Raw genomic sequence first — 25102 nt, 5'->3', positions numbered from 1 at the left:
GAAATGCTGAAATACTTTAAATGATATAAAGACCGGTTCGTTACTATTCCTACTCCTTAATAAAGAAACACTTTAAAATGATAAATGCTCACATAAAATAGTTATTACTAATATTTTTAGCGTTTATTATAAAAATCTTAACATTAGCATAAGTTAGCAAACAGGGAGAAGCTCCCCCGGAAGTCGTTCTTCTTCGTGGCAGGAGGAGGCTGTTGCTTAGTGCCACGTTGATGGAGACCAGTGGGGACGTGGAAATCTGTCTCGAGTCCGCAGCCGGGACCCGGTAGCCTCTTCTTCTGTTTCTACAGCTGTAAATCCCTGAGCAGAATCGAAAGGGGAACCTGTACGGGCGGAGACAGTTAGTGTTTGCCTACTCTTTTTTTAATGTGTGCGTTCATGTGAAAAGAAGAGAAGAAGAGAAGGTAAGCTGCTTTAGTGAAGTAATAAGATCTGTGTGCGGGTTTGTGTGAGTGTGTAACTGTTTCTTCTCTCATATGTCCCTGCAGGTAGCTAGCAGGCTTCTAAACACAATATCTCATTGCAGCTGCATTAGTCCAAGCTGAACCATGTCGTAGTAAACATGTACAAGAAGTGACAATAAATTTACGCGCATTTCTCGTATTATTCGAGGCTCATAAACGACACGGCTGTGTGGCTTTTAATTGGTCCACCAGCTGTTAGCTTGCTGCTAGCAAGGACTTTTATTTTGTAATTTTAACCAAACGACTGCAAAACTTCTTTTAAAGCTAAATGTAGCATTTCTGATGTCCTTTCCCGACACAGCCCCGAGCTACACAAAGCGTGTGATAATTAGTGCCAGTCAGAGCAGGCCTTTGTTACTCTGTAACTAGTGTATTTATTACAGCAGCAAGATGAATGGGAAAGCGTGTGTAAAACTGTAACTACTTGTTTATTAAGCGGTCCGCTCCCCTCGATGTAAAAGAGACAGATTCACACTTTTGAAAGTCGTTATTAATATGGTATTAAAATTCTTTGATATTGTTAGCACACCTAACGGAAAATAATCCATAGCAGTCCTGCAATAAATGCAACTCCATGAAGATGTTGTGTTGTGGTTGAACTGATAGAAAAGTCAACACATAAAAAGTTATCAATATTGATTTTTGTTTCCACAGCAGATTTCTGCTTATATATCCAGCCTGTCATAAGTGTCTAATGAACACTTAACAGTGTTTACAATGTGGTAAACGATGCTATAACTCAAATAAACAATTCAGTAAGATTCAGCTGGAACCTCTAAAGCTGGAACCTCTAAAGTGATCATACCTTGGGGAAACGCTAAGAAAAAACTGCACATGTTAACCTTTATAAAGCTACCATTAAAAAGCATTGTATTTAGCCACTTCATTTGAAACTGATCGTTTAAGCTCTTTTTTATTGTCATAGAAACGAAACTACATGAAAGGATTCAATATCTGGTTATTCTGAACGCTAAAGTGAGAGAAAAGTGTCATAAATAAATTGTAATAATCACTGCACAGTCGTTCAAACTATGCCCTTATTTCTCAAGGATGAAACTTAAAGTGATCAACCGCACAGCCATCCAGAGCTGGAGTCCTGCACAGCACCACCCCATCTACCTGGCAACAGGTATGAGCATGCAGAGAGCATCAGTACAGGCGTGCATCTGCTGCCGTCTGTCACTTTGACATGAAATTACATCATTTATGTCAGTTACTTCAGCCATTTTCACAGCCTCTTTAAGTGGAAAATGACATGTTTAGTGTTGTATATTTAGGGCTGCAAGCATGTGGGACATTTAATCATGTGAAGACGATGCAGGCTTCAGAATTCTCTATGAAGTTGTCCTTATTATGAAAATAGCAGGAGGCCAGGGCAAATATTTGTAAAAGTGGGTGCTATCAGTGAACTTTTAACCCATATTCACTAAATAAGAATGAATGATAAATCAACTCCGCACCTCTGGAGACAGAGTTGTTATGGTGTGACTGTACAAACTGTAGTTGGTGTTAATGAATAGAGTATTTTATCTGTAATTTACACTTAATGTGATGCTACCACATTTTCTGTTGTCAGGACTGTAAGGCACATGAACTAATACAGTCTCTCACCATCCATTTCCATAGTCTTTAAAATGCTCCGCAGCTCTCGTCAGGTTTTTTTTGAATGTACACCAACAGAAAATGTTCTGTCCCATTTCAGCTGGGTTTTCTTCTGTTTCAATTTTAGCCATCATACTGTTGTTTAATCCCTGTTTTACATATTTGACATGATATAGTAAATGTATTAGATAGTAATTGATCATATGAGCTATTCTTATTAGTAAAATACACTTTTAAAAGAATTTATTTAACTTATTTTTGCAGAAATAGCTGGAAGGTTTTTTTTCCTCAAATAATGAGCAGTACCATGCAGATATGTAATATCACAGTTTAAGAATGGATGGATACTAGAAAGGCAAAATTTGCCAAATAAATGATGCTGCACATCCCCAAGAATCAGTTGTATGAGGGATAAAATGCTCTGGACTGATGATATAAATAGAGCATTTATCTTAACAGCTTGTTTTGTTTCCTTGTTTGCATATTATTTTTCACACTTGATGATGTTTCAGATCATCAAACAGGTTTTAATATTAGATAAAGATAACTCAAGTAAATACAAAATGCAGTTTTTAAATGATACAAAAACATTATCCAAACCTACCTGGCCCTTATCAACCGGGTTATGCAGCAGGACAATTTTCGAAAACATACCACAAAGTCCACTTCTGAAAGTCTGATTCAGATGGCAAGGAATCGGCTTGTTTAGTGACCTTAAGTACACAGTGAGATTAGGAACGCCTCAATCGCTACAAATAAATCTGGTAAAAGCCAGCACGTCTCTGGTAAACCACTTAGTATTAGTGTTACAGTTAGGCTGAATTTTATCTACATGCTGAACAAGCATAGTTTCTGTTACCTTTCACATCTAATTTCTTACATACATTTTGACTTTAGAATCCATTTGTTAGAATATTCCCCTACAGATGAAAATGAACGGTCGAAAAATAAACAAGAAAACAAAAAAATAAAAAACAAGTGAAAAGCTAACTTGCTTACCTAAGCATGGGTTCTCAGAAAGCTATGAGACACAGGAATGGAGATTTCCTCACTACTGCAAAAAACCTTTCTACATAGTATAAGAGTTTGAAAAAACAAGACAACTGCACTTAAAGTTTTGTGAAGATGTTTCATCTCTCATCCAACAGGCTTGTTCAGTTCTGTGCTTTGTGAGTTCATTATTAGGGAAGTAAAAAGAGGAAGAATGCTAAATGATCACAATAACAATCCCCTTCACAAATATTGAGTGATAGTGGATATATTCATCCAGTGGTGCAGCTATTGTTGAAGATCAGAAAGCAGTGACAAATATCCATAACAATTTTTAATAAAAAAATGGGACTTAAAGGCTTTATTGTTTTTATTTTTATGTGATATTCTTCTAATTTCAATGTAGGACAAGAAAAAATGCAGATTTTTACAGCAAACCAAAGATTGTAAATTGTTTGGATTATGCGTTGGAAAAATGGCTTAATCTATAAACATAGCTGCATATAGAGTTTCTGTTGCTTTATTAATTGTTGATGTTTGATACCTGTATTCCTGCAGGAACATCAGCTCAGCAGCTGGATGCCTCCTTCAGTACCAATGCCTCCTTGGAGTTTTTTGAGCTGGATTTGGCTGAGCCATCTCTGGATATGAAATCATGTGGCAGCCTCTCCTCCAGTCACAGGTAGAATAAAGAACTCTCCACAGTAATATTACTGATTTTCTATTTTTCGTCCTGCTGTTAATCAGGGCTTCTTCTTCTTCTTCCTCCTCACAGATACCACAAGTTGGCGTGGGGTCCATATGGTATGGACTCCCAGGGTCATCCCTCTGGTGTTCTCATCGCAGGTGGGGAGAATGGCAATGTTATCCTGTACGACACTGCAAAGATAATGAGCGGAGAGAGTGACGCCATCATCGTTGAGAGCGACAAGCATACAGGGCCAGTGAGAGCTCTGGATGTCAACCCTTTCCAAGTATGGTGCTTTTCACCTTGTGCAAAGGATTTCAGCTTGAAGCTGGGTTTAAACTCAAGGCAGTGACTCATTTGGTGTTTTGTGTCCTTTTTTCCTGCAGACAAACCTTGTTGCATCAGGTGGAAATGAGTCTGAAATCTATATCTGGGACATGAATAACTTTGGCTCTCCAATGACACCAGGACCTAAAACACAAGTATGAAGAATTTTAGCCCTTTTAGTCTAGAACTTACTCAGCTTGACTCGGCTCAGCTGAACTTGGTTTTTAGGGTTTTTTGATAGGTGGTAGTATCTCTTACTACCGGTAAGTGCTTTTTTAGCACCTACTCGGCCGGGGTCTGAAGCGATCTGAATCAGTCCGAAAGTGTAACGTCAACAGATTGCACGCCACTGATTGGCCAGTCAGGGGCATCACTCGATGAGTCATAAGAATGACTCCTTCACAACAATCAAAACTGCCATTTTTTAAAACCTTCTAACAAGGGAAATGGCTACACAAAAACCAACACCGTGGTGCTCAGTTGTTTTAGAAAACAACCAAAACTGAGTTGAGCCGAGTAAGTATTAGTGGAAAAGGGCCATTACATAACAACAAAATAAATATCTACTAATGGCATTTTCCATTTTCACCCAGTTGCATTTTTAACCAATGTCGGTCTTCTAATGATCAAATATGACTAAAATGTTTTCCTTTTCAGAACTTTAACTCTTTAAATGTCAGTTTGTTTACAACATGCCATGGTTAATTTTCACTATACTAAATGTGAGGCTGAACATTTTGGGAGAATTACTACAGTTAGTGATAAATCCATAACTAGAATCAGCATTAATTTGGATGCTTTTTTGTTGTAAGGACTACACAGTACCTTTCCACTGTCATTTGTACATTTCGTATACTTAAATGTACCATTTAGTGCTTTTTTGGTATTACTCTGCTATTATATCATCATCTTTCAAATATTTTAAGTGTCAGTTTTATGTTGGGCACAGTTTTTCTCAATTCATGTATCTAATTAACATTTGTATATGACACTAATGAATGAACAGTCCATATGAATGGTTTATGTTTTTCTCTTAAAGCCAATGGAAGATATCAGCTGTGTGGCTTGGAACAAACAGGTCCAACACATCTTGGCCTCAGCCAGCCCGGGGGGTCGAGCTTCAGTGTGGGACCTCCGCAAAAATGACCTCATTATCAAAGTTAGCGACCACAGCAACAGAGTACGTTGTCAGAGAAACCCTCAACATGCTGCATTTTCTCCCAGTCCTTTGGCTCTGTCTACTCAACTTAAACAGTCTAAGATCACTGTTGCGTGTTTCTTTCCAGATGCATTGTTCTGGCTTGGCTTGGAACCCAGAGGTGGCCACTCAGCTGGTCTTGGCTTCGGAGGACGACAGGATGCCCGTCATCCAGATGTGGGACTTACGATTTGCTACCTCTCCTCTCAAGATTCTAGAGCATCACTCAAGGTAAGCACTGATAAATCAGTCTAAATCTAATCTGTTTTATACTTTTTCTTACTGATAACAAGTCTCCCTAAAGACCAAAGCAGACTAAATGTATCTTTATAACAAGCTTTATCTGCGTATCCAGAGCCCGATATATCATATTCCTTTGATCCATAAGCTAATATAATTCTAAGATATAGCAAACACTTGAGCCCACTTACTCTTTCTTGCTGCTGGAATACTCAATGTAGCATCATTGTTAAACTGCTGCCGACTAGTCCATAAAATACAGTTTCCTCCTGTCTGAGCTATGTTTGCGAAAACCTGCAGTGCTCAGCTGTACCATTAGAACCATTAGACCTTTAAATAGTGTTGATAATGTGGAATAAAAGATTGTAACTGTGCTCTTTTTCATCTGACGGTTCATTTGACAGGGGTATCCTGGCCATTGCCTGGAGCTTAGCAGATCCTGAGCTGCTTCTGAGCTGTGGGAAGGATAGCAGGATTTTGTGCTGGAATCCAAACACAGCAGAGGTGAAAATTCTGTGTGTGTGTGTGTATGTTTGTGAACTGACAGTTATCATTTCATGATTGCCACTGAGGTTGGAAAGTCATTTTCTTGAATCCTCAGGTTCTGTACGAGTTGCCCACCAGCAGCCAGTGGTGTTTTGACATCCAGTGGTGTCCCAGAAACCCCGCTGTGTTGTCAGCCGCGGGCTTCGACGGACACATCGACATCTACTCCATCATGGGAGGGAGCAGCCAGGCACAGAGCCAGAGGCACGCTGACCAGGTAAGATTAAGTCTCCTGAAATAAAAGTATTGTTTGGGTTTTTTTTGGCATTTCGCCTTTATTGGATAGCAGTAGTGAAGATATCTCCAAAAGTTGATTCTGTTCATCTGGACGTAGCGTTTTCAGTGGGAGAAACGTTTCGTCACTCATCCAAGTGACTTCTTCAGTCTCAGCTGACTGCAGGTTTCCCCAATCTTATAAACAGTACATTTGCATAATGACTGAAACCAGCCCACTGAAAGGACAGTGGGCTGGGAGTGAATAGTGAAGATAGACAGGGAAGCGGAGAGGGAGGGAGAGTGGGGAAGACACGCAGCAAAAGGCTGCAAGTCAGACTCAAAAGCTCCCAGACTGAGCTAAACCGACGACTGTTAAAGTATTGTTTTAAAAACAACATTTAAACATTTAAAACAACTATAAGAGTAGCATCATTTATATTAGACTTACAGTTGGGTCCCTGAATATTTGGAAAATGACACAGTTTTTTATAGCAGCTTTGCCTTTGTACACCACCAGGGGGATTTTAAATAGTCCAGAGCAAACTTTCAGTTTAATGTCAGCTTGAAATTAACCACACTTATCCTTTCTCTCTTTTTTCAGAGCTGTGAATTATTTATTTTTGTTCATATTAATTTGTCTACCTCGACTCTGTGTGTTTCTTACAGATTAGCAACTCGTTTGGGAACATGGATCCATTTGGGACAGGGCAAACATTGCCTCCCCTGCAGCTGCCTCAGACTCCAGCTACTCCAGCTGCAGTCAACCCCCTGAAGAAGCCACCCAAGTGGATTCGCCGACCTGTGGGAGCCTCGTTTGCAGTGAGTTCTGTTTCTTTAAGCTTTGATCAAAAGTACGGTGAGACTGCTTTTCTTTTTTTAAGCACACTTGAAATCTTTTTTGATTTGTTTCCTTTTAGTTTGGTGGGAAGCTGATATCTTTGGAGAATACAAAACCAAACCCCCAGCAGCCTCAGCAGCCCACTTCTCACGTTGTGCACATGAGCCAGGTTGTTACAGAAACAGCTTTTCTGAAGCGCTCCGACCAGCTGCAGGCCACTCTGAGTTCAGGTAACTTCGTGGACTTCTGCCAGGAAAAGATCGACGTGGCTGAAAATGAGTTTGAAAAAACTGTTTGGTCTTTCCTTAAGGTATGAGGAAGCATTAAAAAACACAATTTTTAATCAATAATGTTTTTGCTGAAATTTGTGTGGATAATGCTAATGTGGATGTTATGTGTTTTAAGGTTAATTTTGAAAGTGACATCCGTAGCAAGTACCTGGAACTTCTGGGGTACAACAAAGAGGAGCTGGCTTTAAAGGTGCGACATGTTATCTGTTCATCTGCATGTGAAATATGATGCTACGCATGTTTTTCAGTTGAACTTGTGATTAATTTATCCATTTGTTGTCAGATTTCAGCAGCACTAGAGGAGCAGTCTGCCAATCCCCTGAAGGTAAGCTTGTCAAAGCAGCTAATCTTATATTGTGAATTTTAAAGGAGTATCTCAGCATTAAATCTCTTTATGGGGTATCAGAGATAAAGGATGCCACTCTGATGTGTGTCCTTTAAAAGTGAATAAAGATGAATGTGACAGTCAATACTTAGTGTGATCACCTTTATCCTTTAACATAGCCTGAAGTTTGTTAGCAAGCTTTCTTGTCATTTCTTTAACTGCTCTTAGTAGTTTTTTTCTGTTCTTAGTTAAGATGATCCCACACTCCGCCAATAATGTTGAGATCTAGGTTCTAGGAATGCCAAACAACACTGATACTGATAGTGTTTTTCTATCCAGGTTTGCTTTTACTGCACTGGCAGTGTGTTTGGGATCATTGTTATGGTGAAAAATAAAGCTGGTGCAAATCAGATGCTTTCCAGGTGGTATTGCATTGTGAATCAGAATCTGATAGTACTTTTCTGTGTTCATAATTCCATCAGTTTTGACAAAATCCCCAGCACCACTCAGTGAAATGCAGGTCTAAACCATAACATATCCTCCTCCATGTTTTACAAAGGGCTGTAGACACTCTCTCCTAACCTCCTCTGTACAAATTGATAATGATGTGAGCCAAAGATTTTAAATTCAGTTCTTGTGTAATTTGGCATACCTCAGCCTTTTCTCCCTGTTTCCCCGCCTTTCTGATGAAGCTTTGTCAAACAGTAGACGGATTAACTGAAGGGCCAGATGTGTCTCTCAGGACCTGTATCAGGTCTTTGCTGGATTTATTTCTAATTCTTATTAGTTTTTTTAGATCTTCTTCTTTTGTCCTCCACTCTTCAGTTTCCTCAGTCTTTTAAAGGATACACTACACACAACCTGTGTAAAAAATACTGTTTTATTCTTGTCAAACTGTAATATCTTTGACATTTTTCATAGATTTAACTTAAATATGAAATGGGAACAAATGATATGTTTTTGTGATGGGCTGCTAGTAACAAAGTGCATATGCATGTAGACAACACCCTGAATGAAAAGGAAGCAAAAAGTTTTTCTGGTACAAGGACTGATAATGTGTGAAAAAGCAGCCAATGTCCAAAGACATAGAGAAGCCGGGAGAAGTACTTCTCAAGGCCACTCATTGGAGAGCCAATGAGAGACTTTTGCACAGTACTGCATGCACAGGAAAGTAGTGGGAAACACACTAACTAGTCAGCTAGCATCCTCCTTCAGATATTTTTATGTCTGTGCTTTCTGAGCTGTGCTTTCTGAGCAGTCCAGGTTTGAAGTTTTCCTTTGGTGTAAAATTGCTGGAAAAGGACTATTGGCTTGCCACATCAGATTTTCTTATTTAAACAAGCGTCATGGAGATTTGTAATTTTTAAGTCTCTCCTGAGACTCAGCCTATTCATTTATGTCCTCTGTAATGGACATTTGTTTTTGGTCTATATCTTTTGACTTAAGTCCCAGTGTGCTTGAAATAGGACATCCTGGCCTTTACAATTATATCTCATCTGTTTGCTCCAAATAGGCAGGAAATCACCAAAAAGTTAAACTGAAAGATATTTTTTCCCCTCAATCCTCACAAACAAAAGCAACTCAAAAAAGTCGAACCCTAATCCAACAAGAACTCCTGCTTTTTCAACTTTGGAATGAAACCTTTCCAGGCTTTTCCTAGTAGCAAGAAAGAAATATGGATATCAAAACATTATTGACATGATTCTGGCTCATCTGACATTTCATTCTGTGGGTAAAGCAGCAAAATTATATCTCAATCGGTGAAGTTAATAACAATTTGTAAAAAAATCATTAAACATAATGTTTGCAGTCTAATGATGAATAGTAGCAGTTTTATACTGGAAAATGTATCACTAAACCGCTGTTCAGGTTTCCAGACAAGGACTACACACACAGTGTCACCACTTTCATAGCAGGAAGACTTAGCAGCTCAATAATGTAACATTTCCTTCAGGTTTTGTTGGACTCCAAAAACTGAACTGAAAGACCGTATCCCATCACGCTCACATTTATCAGGTGCACACAAATGCAACACTACATGCAACATTAAACATAATGAAAAGCTGCTACAAGGGTCAGCCTGCCTCTTTAAAAGGATGTAGCTGTTACCTTCTAAAAAACTTCCTATGGTCTTGAAATGTTTGTCTTTCCATTCCAAGACCATTTCTTAAATGAGCAAAGTTTTACATTGATGTAAACTTTTTATTTGCTCCTCACGTGTATTTTCACGACACTGCTATGTTATGCAGTCCATATTTCACCCCACATTGGTCTCCATTCAACTCAGCCTGTTCTGATCTGTTCGCATTTGTTCACTGACAGAAGAATAAAAAAGTCTGACTGATTGCTGCTGGCAGTAATTACAGCTTGTCAAAGCCTCAGTTCACGGCGGAAAAGATGTAAAGTGTTTGTCTCTGTCTTATGTTTTGCAATATGGGAAGTGTTGTAAGCAACAAAGTCGTGTTTCAATGCTATAAACTCAACTTCGCTTTTTGACATTACTCAGAGGAAGCTCGACATTTGAAAGTCACAATCACAGCAAAAAAGTGGAAATTCTTGAGTCTGCAGTGCCGCACACTTTAGGAAAGCACTCTGTCACACGCGCTTGTATGCACTGCTCACTTTCTGTATAAATGTATTGCAGTGTTTATGCATCTGCTTCCACCAGTGACCTCAAATAGGAGCTTTACTCCAGTGCTAAATCTAGTGATTTTGCTTTTGTCTTCATTCTCTGACATATGGAAAATAATATTGGTCTGACTTAGGTTCTGATCCCAGTTTGAAATTCACATTTCCCTAAATGTTGATTTAAATCCACTTTTTTTTTTTTTTTTTTTAGCTGAAACCAATTAAATAATATATGCCTGACCTGACTGCCCCAGTAAGCTGAATCCATACTGTTTCTGGTGATGCACACATCCCAGCCTCAGCCTGATGTGGCAGATCATATTATGCAGTTGACTCTGAATCCATCTCCGCCTCTTCTGTTCAGGTGGATGTGCCCGCTCCAGCCACGCTGCAGCCATTAGCAGACCTCAGCTTCATGCCGCCTGCTGACACTCCAGAGGCAGCATTTGACATGATTGCTGCTGTAAACCTTCAGCCTGCAGCCATGCTTGATCTCAATTCCACTCCTGAAGCAGAGGATGAGGATACAGCAGCACCAGCGGCAGATCCAGAAGATGCTCTTCGCAGTGAGCCATATGCAAATTTGGATCAGGTTCTCCCAGAGTTGGAGGTGGATGAGAATGAGAATGAGGAGGAAGAGGAGGAAGAGATCCCCTTAGATCAGGTACACCTTTGTTTCCCCATTAAAAAGAGCTGAGCAGCAAAGTTACAGGAGTGCAAATTTTTTAGCTGTTTTCAGTAATGAACTTCAGATAATTTGAGGAGAATCAATACAGCATTATTTCCACAGCTGTCCATGAATTAGTAATAAAATGTGATTAAGATAATACATTGTTTAAATTTATAATAGAGAAAACTCAATGAACAAAAAATACTCCAAAATCATTTTGGCTGTAATGTGGAGCTGTCACCAAATATTAAAACAACCTATTGGAAACTGATTGAACACTACGGAAAGCTGAAAACACCTGTCTGGGTGTGCATATTTTTTTTATAATTAATGAACCATGTAATCTGATTACTAACACTGTTTGACTCTTCATGCAGGAATAGATGGATTCTGGGTTGGTTTTAGGCATGCTCAAGGGGTTAGTCCAAACTGAAATATCTCAGAAAAAACTATGAATTGTTATAAAGTTTGGTACGTATACCCTTGTTGCTATGGCAACATTTACTTGATTGAAATAGCAAAAATTTGGCACAGGTATCCACTGTGCCAGGAAGGTGGAGGGCTCACTAAAGTTATCATGAGACTGGCAGTTGTTGTTTTAAATGAAATATCTCAGCATCTTTGGGGTGGCCTGTCATGAAGTTGTTGATCCCATGACTTTGCATAATCTTACATTTCTGAAATTTACAAAACTAAGGACATTTCAGTGAGTCTCAGCTGCACTTTATAATGCTAGTGAGCAAGTGTTGGCATGGTAACCTGCTAAATTATGATTATGAAACTGTACTGTTACTAAGTTTAGCCTCAGGGCCTTTCATTATGTTAGAAAATCTTTAGTATCCTGGAACACTTGAAGGCTGGAGAAAAGATTGAAGCATCATTACATGTTTCTGTTGTTACAGGAGATGACAGCATCAGTTGATGAGGAGCCCATTCCTGCTGAGACATTAGCCCCTATTGAGGTCCGAGCTCCAGCTCCAACACCAGCAGGAGGGGTCAATCTCAGCATTAGTCAAGGTAACAGCACTATCAGTGTTTCAACACATTAACTCAGTAATTTGTTGTTTGCCCTGGGATTTTAACCATCATCAAATTGTAACGGGTATGGATATGTGGCAGGCAGCAAGGCACCAGAGAGTTGAAAAAGAAATCCACTAGGAGGTGGATTTAAGTGGAAACTTATACTCTTCTGACTCATTATTGCTAGTATTTTCTTCAGTATTAAATGAATCTAGTTAGAGATGTCTGAACTTTTAACAGCTAAGTCTGCTGCTTTTGAGGATTTACTTTTCTTTCAGTAGAGGAAGAAAAAGCAGCTCTTTATAAAAGAAAAGCTCAGACATACTTTTAAAGCAGACAGCTGTTATATGATTATAAATTGGTTGAAGGTCTCACACCAGTAAAGACAGAAGCCATTCGAGGAGGGCTTTGTTTGTTGGACATGAAGATGTCACACTTATGAAGCTCACACCTGCCACTGGGTTTTTTCCTAAACATAATGGGGTTTTTTATTTCTTGCCAGATGTGGATGGGCTCATCACACAAGCTCTGCTGACTGGAGACTTTGAGGGAGCTGTGGAGCTTTGTCTCCATGACAACCGATTGGCGGACAGCATCATATTGGCCATTGCTGGAGGGCCAGAACTTTTAGAAAAAACCCAGAAGAAGTATTTTACAAAATCACACAGCAAGATAACCAAGGTGACAACTGGGGGAAACTTCCTTGAGTGTTTTTTGATTAAGAACGTGTTACTGGTGTTGTAATTGTGTATTTGTCCTGCAGCTGATCAATGCAGTGGTAATGAAAGACTGGCACGACATCCTGAAGACGTGTGACCTTCAGAACTGGAAGGAGGCTCTGGCAGCCGTCATGACCTACGCTCAGCCTGAGGAGTTCTCTTCCCTCTGCGGTTAGTTCACATGTATTTTGTTGTTGGATATCAGGGGGTCGATCACCTTTTTTAAGGTGAAGACTTACTGTTTGAATTTAGTATTTAGATTTTCTTCTCTATCCAGGCATTTTGTAAATTCTATATAAATAAATCTATTTTCTTTACTTACATTCAGTCCATCCTGATTTTCAATTTTTTAAGACCTTCTCGGGGACAGACTGGAGGCATCAGAAGATGCTAACCTACAATCCCAAGCCTGTTTGTGCTACATCTGTGCTGGCAATGTGGAGAAACTTGTCTCTTGCTGGACCAGAGTGCAGAACGGACACTTTCCTCTCTCACTGCAGGTATAGAAGCTCTGCTGCTCATGTTTTGTTTTTTAAATGTGTAGTGGCACATGTTTAGCTGCTTTGTAGGTGGCAGAAACAAGCTTATTAATGCTTTTCCTTTGATTGAACAAATTTGTCTTTTATCTTTCAGTTTTGTTTCTTCCAGGAATATGTCTGGCTTTTTAGCTGCTAAACACTCCTCTATGTTCACTAGCTCTCTCCAGCTGTGTCTTTCTACTCTTTGTTGATTAGCAGGAATTAAACAGTGGCTTATTAGAGCTTTTACAGTGGGAATGAACCAAAACAATCCTATTTTGAGCTTAGGACAGTCACTACCTTTCATTTCGTCATTTTGCGTTATATTATGAACAAAAATATTAATTTTACTTTAAATCTGTGTTAACCAGTATTTTTTGTATTAGTAATGGCTCAAGTGATAAGTCATTGCAAAGAAATTCTGAGGAAAATCTTCACCTAACCCTGCAGTGTCCCTGCATTTCCATTCCAGGACAAAACTATATGCTACCATTCCAGCACCAAAGAGCACACAGACACAAGTAGCAACTGGCTGGTGAAGACTGTGAAGTGTTTAGCAGCTAAAGAGACAGTTTTCTGGAGACAAAAATAGAAAGCACGTCCTAAACATGAAGCCAAATTAAAGTAGATAAAGTTGCTGGTTAAGTAAACAGGGAGCTTGTGGATTATGAACTGTTTATAGTTGGCAATAAGCCAATATTTCTCGAAGTGACCATTGACATATTTAATTAATGACGTTGTCGTGCTCATATATTGTGCCTCTGTGCCTCAGGACCTGGTGGAGAAAGTGGTGGTGCTGCGGCGTGCAGTAGAGCAGACCCAGCGCTCTGGCCCCGCTGCTATCGGCATCCTGCTAGCTGAGAAGATGAGCCAGTATGCCAACCTGCTGGCCTCCCAGGGCAGTTTGGCCACTGCCATCACCTATCTGCCTGACAACAGCAACCAGGTATGTACACAGCTGCTGTTTGTTGCACCTGCTCTCTGAAAAGTGTGTGTGTGTGTTTTTTTAATATTTTAATATTTGGGAGTATTTGTCCTTAATGAGATATAAATTTCCATGAATACACTCGGCCTAATCATCCCTGCTGTTTTTCATTGTTACTGGTTATAAGTTTGTTTTCATGACCATGAACAGAGTCTATGGTATTAATTAAAAGCATCAGTTTAAACGAAGCATCACTGAACTGGACTGCTCCACCATTTTAGTGCTGTTCTTACTTAGGATTACATGTCTGTCTGTGCAGTGCACCTGTACAGGTTGAAATGCTGCTTGCTCACCAAGCTTGTTAGTGTTGCTGTTAACAGGACTCTAACAGTTTTACATTAATAAAGTTCTTCTCCATGCAAACATCCAGACATTTAAATGACAGTAAATGACCTTTTTCACGTTCAACAATAGAAATTTAGATTTTTATATAGTCAGTTTATATATTTTTTTTGTCAGTTCTTATATTAAGACATCTGAGGGATTCAATGTGTTGTTAAACCTCTTTACATTGACAGGTTTGGTTCATTTAAGGTTAAAGGGGGCTCTATGAGACCCACAATGTGAAATGAGTTTGACATCACAGGTTTGGACCATCAGACCCCAGACAGACATGGTCAAATAGAGGGACTTAAGCGAAAAACCTTACTAAGCTCATTTCTTTTTTACTTAAATAACAAATGGAGTTATTTAATTTGTCTGTGTGCAAAGCAATAAAAATGTATAATGTTTTTCAGTCTGTTTAGTTTCATAATTCTTAATCTAACCGCATGGGGCGATCGTGGCTCAAGAGTTGGGAGTTCGCCTTGTAATCGGAAGGTTGCCGGTTCGAGCCCCAGCTTGGACAGTCTCGGTCGTTGTGTCCTTGGATGAGACACTTCACCTGTTGCCTACTGGTGGTGGTCAGAGGGCCCAGGGTGGCTGTGGCTACAACGTAGCTTGCCATCACCAGTGTGTGAATGGGTGAATGACTGGATATGTAAAGCGCTTTGGGGTCCTTAGGGACTAGTAAAGCGCTATATAAATACAGGCCATCTTATTTTTTTTTCTTAAATAATAACAGAGGTACCAAACATACAAACAGTAAAAACCATTTTATTCCAGCATTTTTTTGATGGCATGCACACTTTTTATTGTGCTCAGTTATTGGAAACTACAGAAGGAAAAAAAAATGAAGTGATCAGTTGAGAAGTATTGCTGTTACTGGTGTTTTTTGAAATCATTTATTATCATTTAATATGCAATGTAGCTTTCCTGATCAAGAATGACAGGCTCTAACCAGGTCTTTTGCTCCATTCAGGTTGCCATTCAGCAGCTTCGTGACCGTCTCACTCGGGCTCTTGGGCAGCAGGGGTCGGCTCCTGGAGCTTCAGTGCAAACCCAGAGAGCTCCATCTCAGCTGCCTGCCCCTCGGGCTCAGCTTCGGCATCCTTACACCCAGGTCCATCCCACCATGGTGCCTCAGCCCACCCCAGCAGCACCAGTCCCCATGCCTACATCCGCCTCCGCCCCAGCACAGCCACAGTATTACCAGCCAGTATGTTCCGCAGAGCTGCCACTACATCTCATAACAGTGTTTACACACAGATCTGATTTTCTTGGTTCTTATCTCTCTATCATTTACTCTGATTTGCATTTGTTATGATTTTATTGACAAATTTTTTATACAAATGTATAAACTACCCAAGAATAAGATTCTGAAATCCAGCATAAACATACACAGTCTTAACTACACTGTAATAAAAAATTGGATTTAAAAAAGAGATACTGCAAGTAAGTGATCGCCACATTTTCCCACATTAATGAAAACAGATGTATAACCATTTTCATACAATATAATACAATTTCATAGAATATAGTTAACATAGTTTCTTTTCTTGGGAGTTTTGTTTATTCAACAATGTCTGTCTTTAAATCTAGGAAATGAGAAGATCTCTCTCTCTTAGCCTTAATTTACAATTCCAGTTCATGTGTGTGGATTAATCTGTTCTTTGATGTGTTCATGTTGAATCTTGCTTTAAGTTTATATCAGACCTGAGGGCAGACTGGTCTATTTCCTGTTCTTCCTCTAAATTTGACATCTCCACACTTACTAACTACCTGACAAAGTGCTCATTTTAATTTCCTGATGTGTTGTAGTCATTTCATCATTTGCCAGTCCATTCTTGCCAGGGTTTAAATGACAAGCTGTGGGTACTTTTATCAGCATCTGGGCAATTTTGTTACTGTGTCTAAACTTTCTTTCAGGATGTTGTGTTCTTGTAATTTGAACCTTGGCTCGTATAAAGTCCTCTCTTATGTCCACCCGTCCAATGTTTGTGCATTGTGGCGTTGTTTGGTGTGTGCTCCCCTCCCATGCTGCGGCCATCATTGGTATGTGCCGTGTGTTTCTGTGTGCTTCAGATGAGGGCAGCCTCCACTGTCACCTCCTGGAGTAACCAAACTCCCACAGCCCTCCCCAATGTCCCTCCTCCTCTTCAAGTAGGCAGCGCCTCTGACCAGAAGGTATACTGAGCATTACCGCCCATTCAACCTTGACACACACTTCTTTTTGCAATTTAAAAAGCTTCACTGAGCAGGCCAAAGGTCCACATCCCAAACCTTCCCATGGCTTCCAACCCTCATTGCTAGCTACCATCACTGAACTTCCTGTTAGTACTTCCGTGGCTACAGTGCATTCAAAAGCTTCATTCAATCTGTTTCTGCTGCCGCCTCATAATTAATGTGAATCACTGCATGATTTATAGCTTACTCTTCATGGTTTAAAACAAAATGCATGCCCTTCTGCACAAATTAAGCTTCACTGAAGTGCGGTTATTGCATCACTTTTATCTGTGAAAGTTCTTTTAACATAAGACTATTCTGCCCTCTAGCAAAACTAAGCTTTATTATAATCACTACATAACTTGCTTTTGTAGAGCACAGTGTTGATTCTCAGTGGACAGAGGAGGAAGAGTTCAGATTTGTTGTCCCTGCTTTTTCAGGTGGAGCCTTCAAACCCGATGTACGGGATTCCAGCCTCAGGCACGGCTGCAGCTCCTCCAGTCTCCTCCCCTCCTGCCTACATGTATTCTCATCAGTACCAGCGTAAGTGTTTTCACTTCCAGAACTTAGCTGTCTATCATGAGGGGCATTGGCTTACGAAAAAAATAGATTTCATTTTAGTAGAACAACCTTGTCTTGCACATTAGGCCCAAATTTATCAATATGTATATATATTTTTTTTTCTGTATTACTACATTAATACACACACATACCCTTGACAATACAATGCACAGTTTGTGCTTCATTTGGTGGTTTCAGTAAGAAACAGTTTACCAGCTTGCACATTTCAAACACATTTGATACAGTTTTATTCAAGTTTTTTTTTTTTTTGACCTAACAAACAGGAATATTCCTACAATATGATCCAGTTAGATGATCATGGGCTACGAAATTATATTTGTTGATAAAAGTTCATCAAATGGGCTCAATGTAATACCCATTTTCAACTACAGATACTAGAAATCTAATTACTATTTATCTTTATAAGCCCCGAGTCATCTATCTGCAGTTCCGGCCTGCAGTGTAATCATCAGTGTACAGACAGTTATCTCTGGGTTACTGAAACCATGAGGAAAACTTCAAAACGTGATGATTATATAAAAGTTGCTTTTATTGTCTCCTTTCTGTGATTTCTGGCTACAGAAGCTATTATTCATTGATGATGCACACTGAGCTAATTTCATTGAACCAAATCAGACCAACATAATGAACACACAAGTTTGAGCTGTGCAGGTTTGATCATTTTTGGCATATTTTAAAGCTGCACTTACAAGAAAAAAAAACTGGTGTTGAAGCACTGTACTTGTGAACGAGGTTAGGTGGAGCATGCGCTCCTCCTTCAGGCTGCAGTGATGTATGGGGAAATGAATCAACAGTATCTAAATGTTGTATAAAGGAGACAGGATTCCACCAGTTAATCTATTTGTGTATTCTTTGAAACACTAACAAGTATTTTGCTGTTTAACGCTAATGTCGGATCTCTTCTGTGCTGTCATACTTAATCTTAGTTACTAACAGGAAGTGAGAATGTTCAGTTTGTATATCTCTTTGTCAAAACATTGAGTACTTCAGCATGCTCTGCACTGTAACCATCCTGTTGCATGGTGCACTTGGTTTAACATGCAACAGTTTTTTCACTAACAGAACATCCTCTGTGTGACTCCCAGCTTACCCCCAGGTCAACCAGTACCAGCATGGAGCTGGTGGCATGCCTCTCTTTCAGCCTCTTCAGTACTCCTCTGTTCCTCCTCATCCACCTCCTTCAGTAGAGCCATCCTCCCCTCCTCAGCCCCCTGGCTTTCTTTCTGAGTACACACAGCCCGTCCAGTCTCAGCCAATATCTTCAGTCTATCCTGGACAGCCTCCCATCAACCAGTGCCTGTCCTCCTCTCCTCCTTCCCAGCCTCTTTTCTTTCCTAGCTCTTCTTCCTACTCCACTCCTCCGTCCTCTGGAGTTTCTTTCCAGCATGGCGGGCCAGGATCTCCTGTGTCGTACATGCCTCCTCCACCGAGTGGAGTCTCAGGTACAAAGATAGACAACAAGCTGATCCCCGCCTCTCAGAGAACAGGTCTGCATGCCTCTAATCACCCTCACTGTCACTGTGCTCCTTACAAATTCTCTCAGCCTTTAAAACTAGTAGGATTCCAGTTTCCTTTGTTTACCTACACTAACAGTTAATATCATATCTAGTTACTAAATGAACTCATTTCATTAGTGTTAACCTGCAGTGCAGGTTATTACATCTTACCTGCTATAATGTGAATAATAACAGACTTTTTCTGGTCACTATTAAATTAAATCTTAATTATCAAAGCAATTTGCATTTAAATGGTGCACTGGTTATACAATAGTAAATATGTTTTCTGTTACTGTTTACAAAAAGGGAACATATTGGGTGTCTGAAGGTCATTTCTCACAATAAAAGCACTCAGAATGTATTATCCACATAGACAGTAACTTTAAACCCTAAATGGCAGATGTTTATGTTGTAAATGTAAATCTTACAATACTTACATGTCCCATACAATTATGGGTAGGTTTCATATTTAGCAATGATTTTCAATTTGCTTCTATTTACCTGTGTCATCTTAGTATATATGGCAGGAAGGTATGCACAAAAATCAATTAAATAGTACTACAATGGAAATTGAATATGCTTTCTGCATTAAGCTAATATTACGCCTATACTTATTCCGGTGACATAGCACAACCAGATGATATTTTATTCAGACAGCAGTTCAAGTGTGAATCAATAGTGTCCTGCTCTAAAAGACTGCAAAAAGCAACAATGTCACAGGTTTTCAGCAAGACAGTGATAATCGAGACTGTCCTTTTCTGATTTGTTGGGAGAATTCACCAACTATGAACACGTAAACAAACCAGACTACTTTTTTTCCCCATAGATAATAGTAATCATACAGTTTAAACTGTGTAAAAATCAGTGTTGTCCTATGGCTGAAAACATTTCCAACTGAAGCTGAGAGAAATGCTAAATGCTCAGATGACAGAGTTGTTATGGACACAGCCAGGTAATCATACTTTTTACAGTTTGCATGGCTCCACAGAGTATGAGAAAATCACGGGTATAATTGTGACCTGCTTACAATCACACGTGTAATAAAATCCATCTATTCTGGAAGAAATTTGCACAACATTTTTTTTGATACGATGCAATCATCTTTAACATTCACAATAATTAATGAAAACCACAGTGAATACTCACTCTTTTAAACATAACAGAATCTAATGATTATACAAATCAAAGTTTGGTTAACAGTGTGTTTTTGCACCTGTTTAGCATTTATAAGCAGTTTAATTCATGGTATGTAACACAAAATAATGTCACTTTTAAATGATAAAAGTTAAATTTTATTGAACAATGTCATAATAGGTGGCAGCTGTTTAAACATTTAAGGAATGGCACCGTAAAGCAGTGATAAGTGATTGTTTTCATTGCTGAAAAAAAGAATTAATGATAAATACTGCGCATTAATAAAGAACTAAAAAAATGTTTATAGCTCCTTAGAGATATATCATAGTCTGTTATCAATAACCAATTAATGTGGTTATATTTTTTAAACTTCTTATAAATGCTAATAGGGGGACTTGTAATAAAAATTCAAAACATGAGACAGATTTGTTTTCCATTATAGGGCCTCAGAACGGCTGGAATGATCCTCCAGCCCTGACCCGAGCCCCTAAAAAGAAGGTAGGTTTCATTAATCAGAGTTTGAGTGACACATTTTAGAATTAAGACACATTTATATTACTCTGTTGCTGCTGTTCGACAGGCAGTTTGAGGAGGTAAATTGATTTATTTGTAGTTATTGAAATTGTTGGATGAGAAATGCCGTTTTGTGGTCTGTTTATACCTGATTCTGCCTAAATAATGTGAACATTTTGCCTGTCGTTGTTCCTCTGGACAAAGGTACCATTATCTGAAATATAGAGTGAAAATTGAAAAAACGCAATGCAAGCTGAAAACTGAGGCAGTTTTAGTTTTTATGGTAATATGAAACATTTTGAGGTAACTCAAGTTATGTATATATATGTGTGTGTGTGTGTGTGTGTGTGTGTGTGTGTGTGTGTGTGTGTGTGTGTGTGTGTGTGTGTGTGTGTGTGTGTGTGTGTGTGTGTGTGTGTGTATATGTTTTAACACATAAAAGATCTTTGACAATTAGCTATTTTGAAGTATGTGCTATCATTGTATTGTTTGGCTCTATATTTTCTGTTAATACATAATAAGATTCATTATTTATTTTACCTATGACGACTGGCCTTGTACGGAGAATTATTGTTATGACAACAGACCCAGTACTGAAGTAAAGTCAGTAACAGAAAAGGAGTCTTTGTCAAAGAAATCATTTGAATGAAGCCAACACATTTCAAAAGAGGCAACTTTTCCTTTGAACTCCCTCTTTTCTGGCTTATGCCAAGCTTCTTTAGAGTTCATTATGGATAATAGTACAAACTGATGTTTTGGTGTGCTGAATTTGCTTTGTCCAAAACAAAATAAGACAGGCAGAGTTTTTATATCATTTAGGCAGCATTAGTTGCTGATGAACAAGCTCACACGTGCTGATCTGTATTTGCATTTACACAAGTAGAACAGTGAAAGTATGAAAATATGTCCGATGCTGTCAGTTCTAATTATAAAACTGCAACAACTTCAAAATAATTATACTTTAAACATGGCGTGGGTACAACATTTGGCTAGCTAACTACTAGAACAGTTTGAGAATTGAAGATGGATTTCTGGACAGTAAGGAATTCCACATCTGTAAAGTTTACATCTATGTCTGTGTTTAAGTTACAGACAGACAGCCATGACAGAGTTTAAACAAACTGTGCTTACTTCTATTCAGCAGGTTCCACAGAGCTACAACCCTCCTATCCCCATCACTGCTCCCATAATGACCCCGCTGGGCACTGACCCTCAGGCACAGCCAATGTCCTCTGGGGCTCCTTCGGCCATGATGCAGGGCCAACCCGGTGTCCAGGTCCCCTACTCAGGCATGCAGCAGCAGCAGCTCTCCCCTCCACCTATGAACCCTGCAATGCCAAAGACCAGCATGGAGGGTGCACCAGGAGCACCCACTGGAGATGTGATCCAAGTAAATAACTCTCAGGTTTAACTAAATGTTAAACCATAGATTGTATATGATATACTGCAGATGGTTGTCTGGAGGAAATGATATATCTGTGTGTTTGTTTTTAATTGTCTAGCACTGCTGCTTCTTACCAGATTTTCATTGCCCCAATAGACATACCTTAGAATCAACTGTATTACATTATACATGCCCCAAAATGTATTTTGTAACGTATTCCGTTACGTTACTCAATGAGAGTAACGTATTCTGAATACTTTGGATTACTTAATATATTATCATGCTTTTTACAACTACATGAATGTACTATTGTTGTGTGAATTATTACTTTTACTGAAGGTTACTCGCCATACCAATAGCAACTAGATTTTTAAATCTTAATATAAAATGAGTAACAGTAGGGTGGACATTAGGTAAGGCTGCACTTTTTTCAGCGATCTTCCGCGCGTATATAAGACAGGTAAAGGGACCTCTGGCTAATACGTCGGGCTCCGTGTCGGGCTCGTAGCCGAAAACTAGCTTTACTTTCTTGTCTGGGTCAACTTTCTATACATATATTATATATTTACATGCTTCTATCTCCCGTTTCTGGTGGGTGACATCTCTTACTTTTCGACTCTTTTTCTCCCTCCTCGCGCTCACAGACACATAACGGGTATGGCAGTCCATTCTCCCTGCAGCATGGACTACACTGCCCATGAGGCTACATTCTTTAGGGCGATGCCTGTAACACTCTGCCTGTTGCCTTCATATTAAATCATTTTTGTGAATAAGTTTTTGAAATTTATTCTTTTAATGATGAATGATTCACATTTTTATATTTTTGGTAAATACTAGTTGACACGCCTCTTACTTTACCCTTCAGCCTCTGCAGTCCATCCCTGCTGAGAAGATCATGAAGAAACCCATACCTGACGAGCACCTCGTCCTAAAGACTACATTCGAGGGGCTGATCCAGAAATGCTTGGCTGTAGCTACTGACCCTGTGAGTCTATGTAATGAAATTAACAGTGCAGTTCAACAAAGTGAGCCCTTAGATGAGTAACTGAGTGTTCTTTGATCTTTTCACAGCAAACTAAGAGGAAGCTTGATGACGCGAACAAACGTTTGGAGGCACTCTATGACAAACTCAGAGAGCAGACAGTGAGTATCCAGCACACCACTGCAGAGGTCAACAGTGAATCTTGCCTTTAACAAGAGTGTGAAATGGTTGTTTGATCTGTAAAATGTAAAGAAAATAGTGAAAAATTTCTCACAGCCTAAAATCATTTTCTGTATTTAAATTTAGTCATCATAAGGTTAGTGTGATACTCCATGCACACATCTGCAAGTGCCTTGATATGCTGTGAATTTACAATGTGCACATTGTCTCTAAGCAGACTAGAAAGATAATGAGAACCACTTAGTGGTGAAAGTAAATTCTGATGTTTTGCCCAATAGTCAAAACATGAAGAAATTTGACCTCCGGAGTTTAAACAACTCAACAGATTTTCACATGAGAAGCTCCTTCTAAAAAGAGGTGTTTCATGTATAAAGAAATAAACATATTATAAAATGTAGTCTCAGTCAAAAATTCATGCCATCAACTGCCTTATAATGACTGTTTCCCAATTGGTGTTTTGCATTGATTTGCTACAGTTGGCCATTCTACTGATGTAACTCTGCTGTTCCTCTGTGCAGCTCTCCCCTGCCATTGTAGGAGGACTGCACAACATAGCCAGGAGCATAGAGTCCCAATCCTACACAGAGGGCCTCAACATCCACACCCACATAGTGAGCAACAGCAACTTCAGCGAGACTTCAGCGTTCATGCCTGTACTCAAGGTGGTGCTGACGCAAGCCAACAAACTCGGTATCTGATGAGGCTGAAAGTGCCAGCAGCTCATTTGAGTGCTGGACCACAGGTGGAGAGAGGCCGGACATGGGTCGATCTGAGTATTAAAAAAATAGTTTAACGGGAAGCTTGTTCAATGCAAGCAATGAAGAATTATGTATGAAAATACTGTTAAATTCTTCTTTGTGCCATTCACGTTTCTCAAACAGAAGCCATGCTGTCAGTTGCACTCAGTGGTGAAAGTAAATTCTGAGCCAGTTAAGGGGCTACCTATCGACTGGCTGACAAGCAGACACTAAGCATTTATTTTTAAATCAGTCAACAATTAATACACAAATGTGAAAGATATGAATCAGGAATAAAAAGTGGATAAAGCAAAATAAAGATAATGAATTTTAAGGGCATTCCTGTCTGTTGATAATCAGCGAATCGTGGCAGACTCCTGATGCATGCTGTTGGCTCAAAATTTATGCAGCTGTATCGGCCTGTTCATCTTTAAAGTCTTTGAACTTTTGTGCACTACACTAATGCATATATACCTTTAATTCATAAATATATCTAAATTTTTCTCAAAACTACAAAGTAACACTTTAGTTGTACATACAAATGCATCATTACTTGCATGCATTTTGCAGTTGACCTGCAAATAAGATTGCAGATATAATCACTCATTTTACCAGATAGAACATGAATTTGTTAAAAACATGGCATTATAGTGACAGTTAGGGTTAAAGCAATACTACGTGCCACATGTATTTGGAGTAAAATCAGTGCGTATCAAATGCCAGTTATTTTTAATGCATCTACTATGACTTTTGTTTAAACTTTAAACCCTTTTTTCTGCTTTCACTGACTCACTTTCACCACGAGTGTTACTACATACAACACATTGGACCAAGATACAGTAAGTGTGTGGGATATTTCAGTGCAGAGCAGTGTAATCCCAGGTGTTGAGGACATTGATGTTTTACTTCTTTTGTTTGTTTGTTTTTCAGTGTAATAATAAAGCTCAGCAGAGTGCAATGGACCTTTCAAAAACAGGCTGTGCTTTTATTGAGTTTTTAAGTATGCATGCGTAAACAAATGCTAGCAATCGCCTTCCCTGACATTGGAATTAATTATCTGCTAATTAATCAGACCTCAAACGAAACTGGAAGGAGACTTGTACTTGATTTTCATTCCAATTTTGACGAGGGCTGAAGTCTGAGTGGTCAAGCTCACGTTTATGTTGTTGATAAAACGAAAACAAGTCTTTGTTTTTGATTGACGACATGCAATATTTTCAATAAATAGTATTTATTTACAGTTTGCATTGTTTTTTATTTTGTTTGTG

The 25102-nt window shown here is 39.1% G+C and overlaps 1 protein-coding gene across 6 annotated transcripts; it reads left to right on the top strand.

The window, feature by feature from the left end:
• The first annotated feature begins 187 nt into the window (after positions 1 to 187).
• Positions 188 to 25077, top strand: sec31a (SEC31 homolog A, COPII coat complex component). 6 transcript variants are annotated; one of them, XM_080874063.1, is made up of 28 exons: positions 188 to 422; positions 1532 to 1611; positions 3633 to 3756; positions 3850 to 4048; positions 4149 to 4244; positions 5129 to 5269; positions 5376 to 5518; positions 5932 to 6031; positions 6129 to 6290; positions 6956 to 7108; positions 7207 to 7437; positions 7533 to 7607; positions 7701 to 7742; positions 10735 to 11034; positions 11943 to 12057; positions 12563 to 12741; positions 12824 to 12950; positions 13134 to 13279; positions 14070 to 14243; positions 15583 to 15819; positions 16686 to 16787; positions 17267 to 17369; positions 18494 to 18850; positions 20481 to 20536; positions 21696 to 21941; positions 22801 to 22920; positions 23007 to 23078; positions 23616 to 25077. In XM_080874063.1, the coding sequence occupies exons 2-28, from the start codon at positions 1533 to 1535 to the stop codon at positions 23793 to 23795; spliced, it is 4059 nt and encodes a 1352-aa protein (XP_080730189.1). In that variant the 5' UTR covers positions 188 to 422; position 1532; the 3' UTR covers positions 23796 to 25077. The 6 variants fall into 6 exon arrangements, with proteins under 6 accessions (XP_080730189.1, XP_080730190.1, XP_080730188.1 ...); XM_080874062.1 differs by having other exon boundaries at positions 190 to 422; positions 21693 to 21941; XM_080874064.1 differs by lacking the exon at positions 16686 to 16787 and having other exon boundaries at positions 189 to 422; positions 21693 to 21941.
• Positions 25078 to 25102: the final 25 nt, after the last annotated feature.

Source organism: Rhamphochromis sp. 'chilingali' (assembly GCF_963969265.1).
Source record: "Rhamphochromis sp. 'chilingali' genome assembly, chromosome: 2".
NCBI lineage: Eukaryota > Metazoa > Chordata > Actinopteri > Cichliformes > Cichlidae > Rhamphochromis > Rhamphochromis sp. 'chilingali'.
Note: the sequence above shows the minus strand (reverse complement) of the source record. Positions and strands in the feature narration are given on the sequence as shown.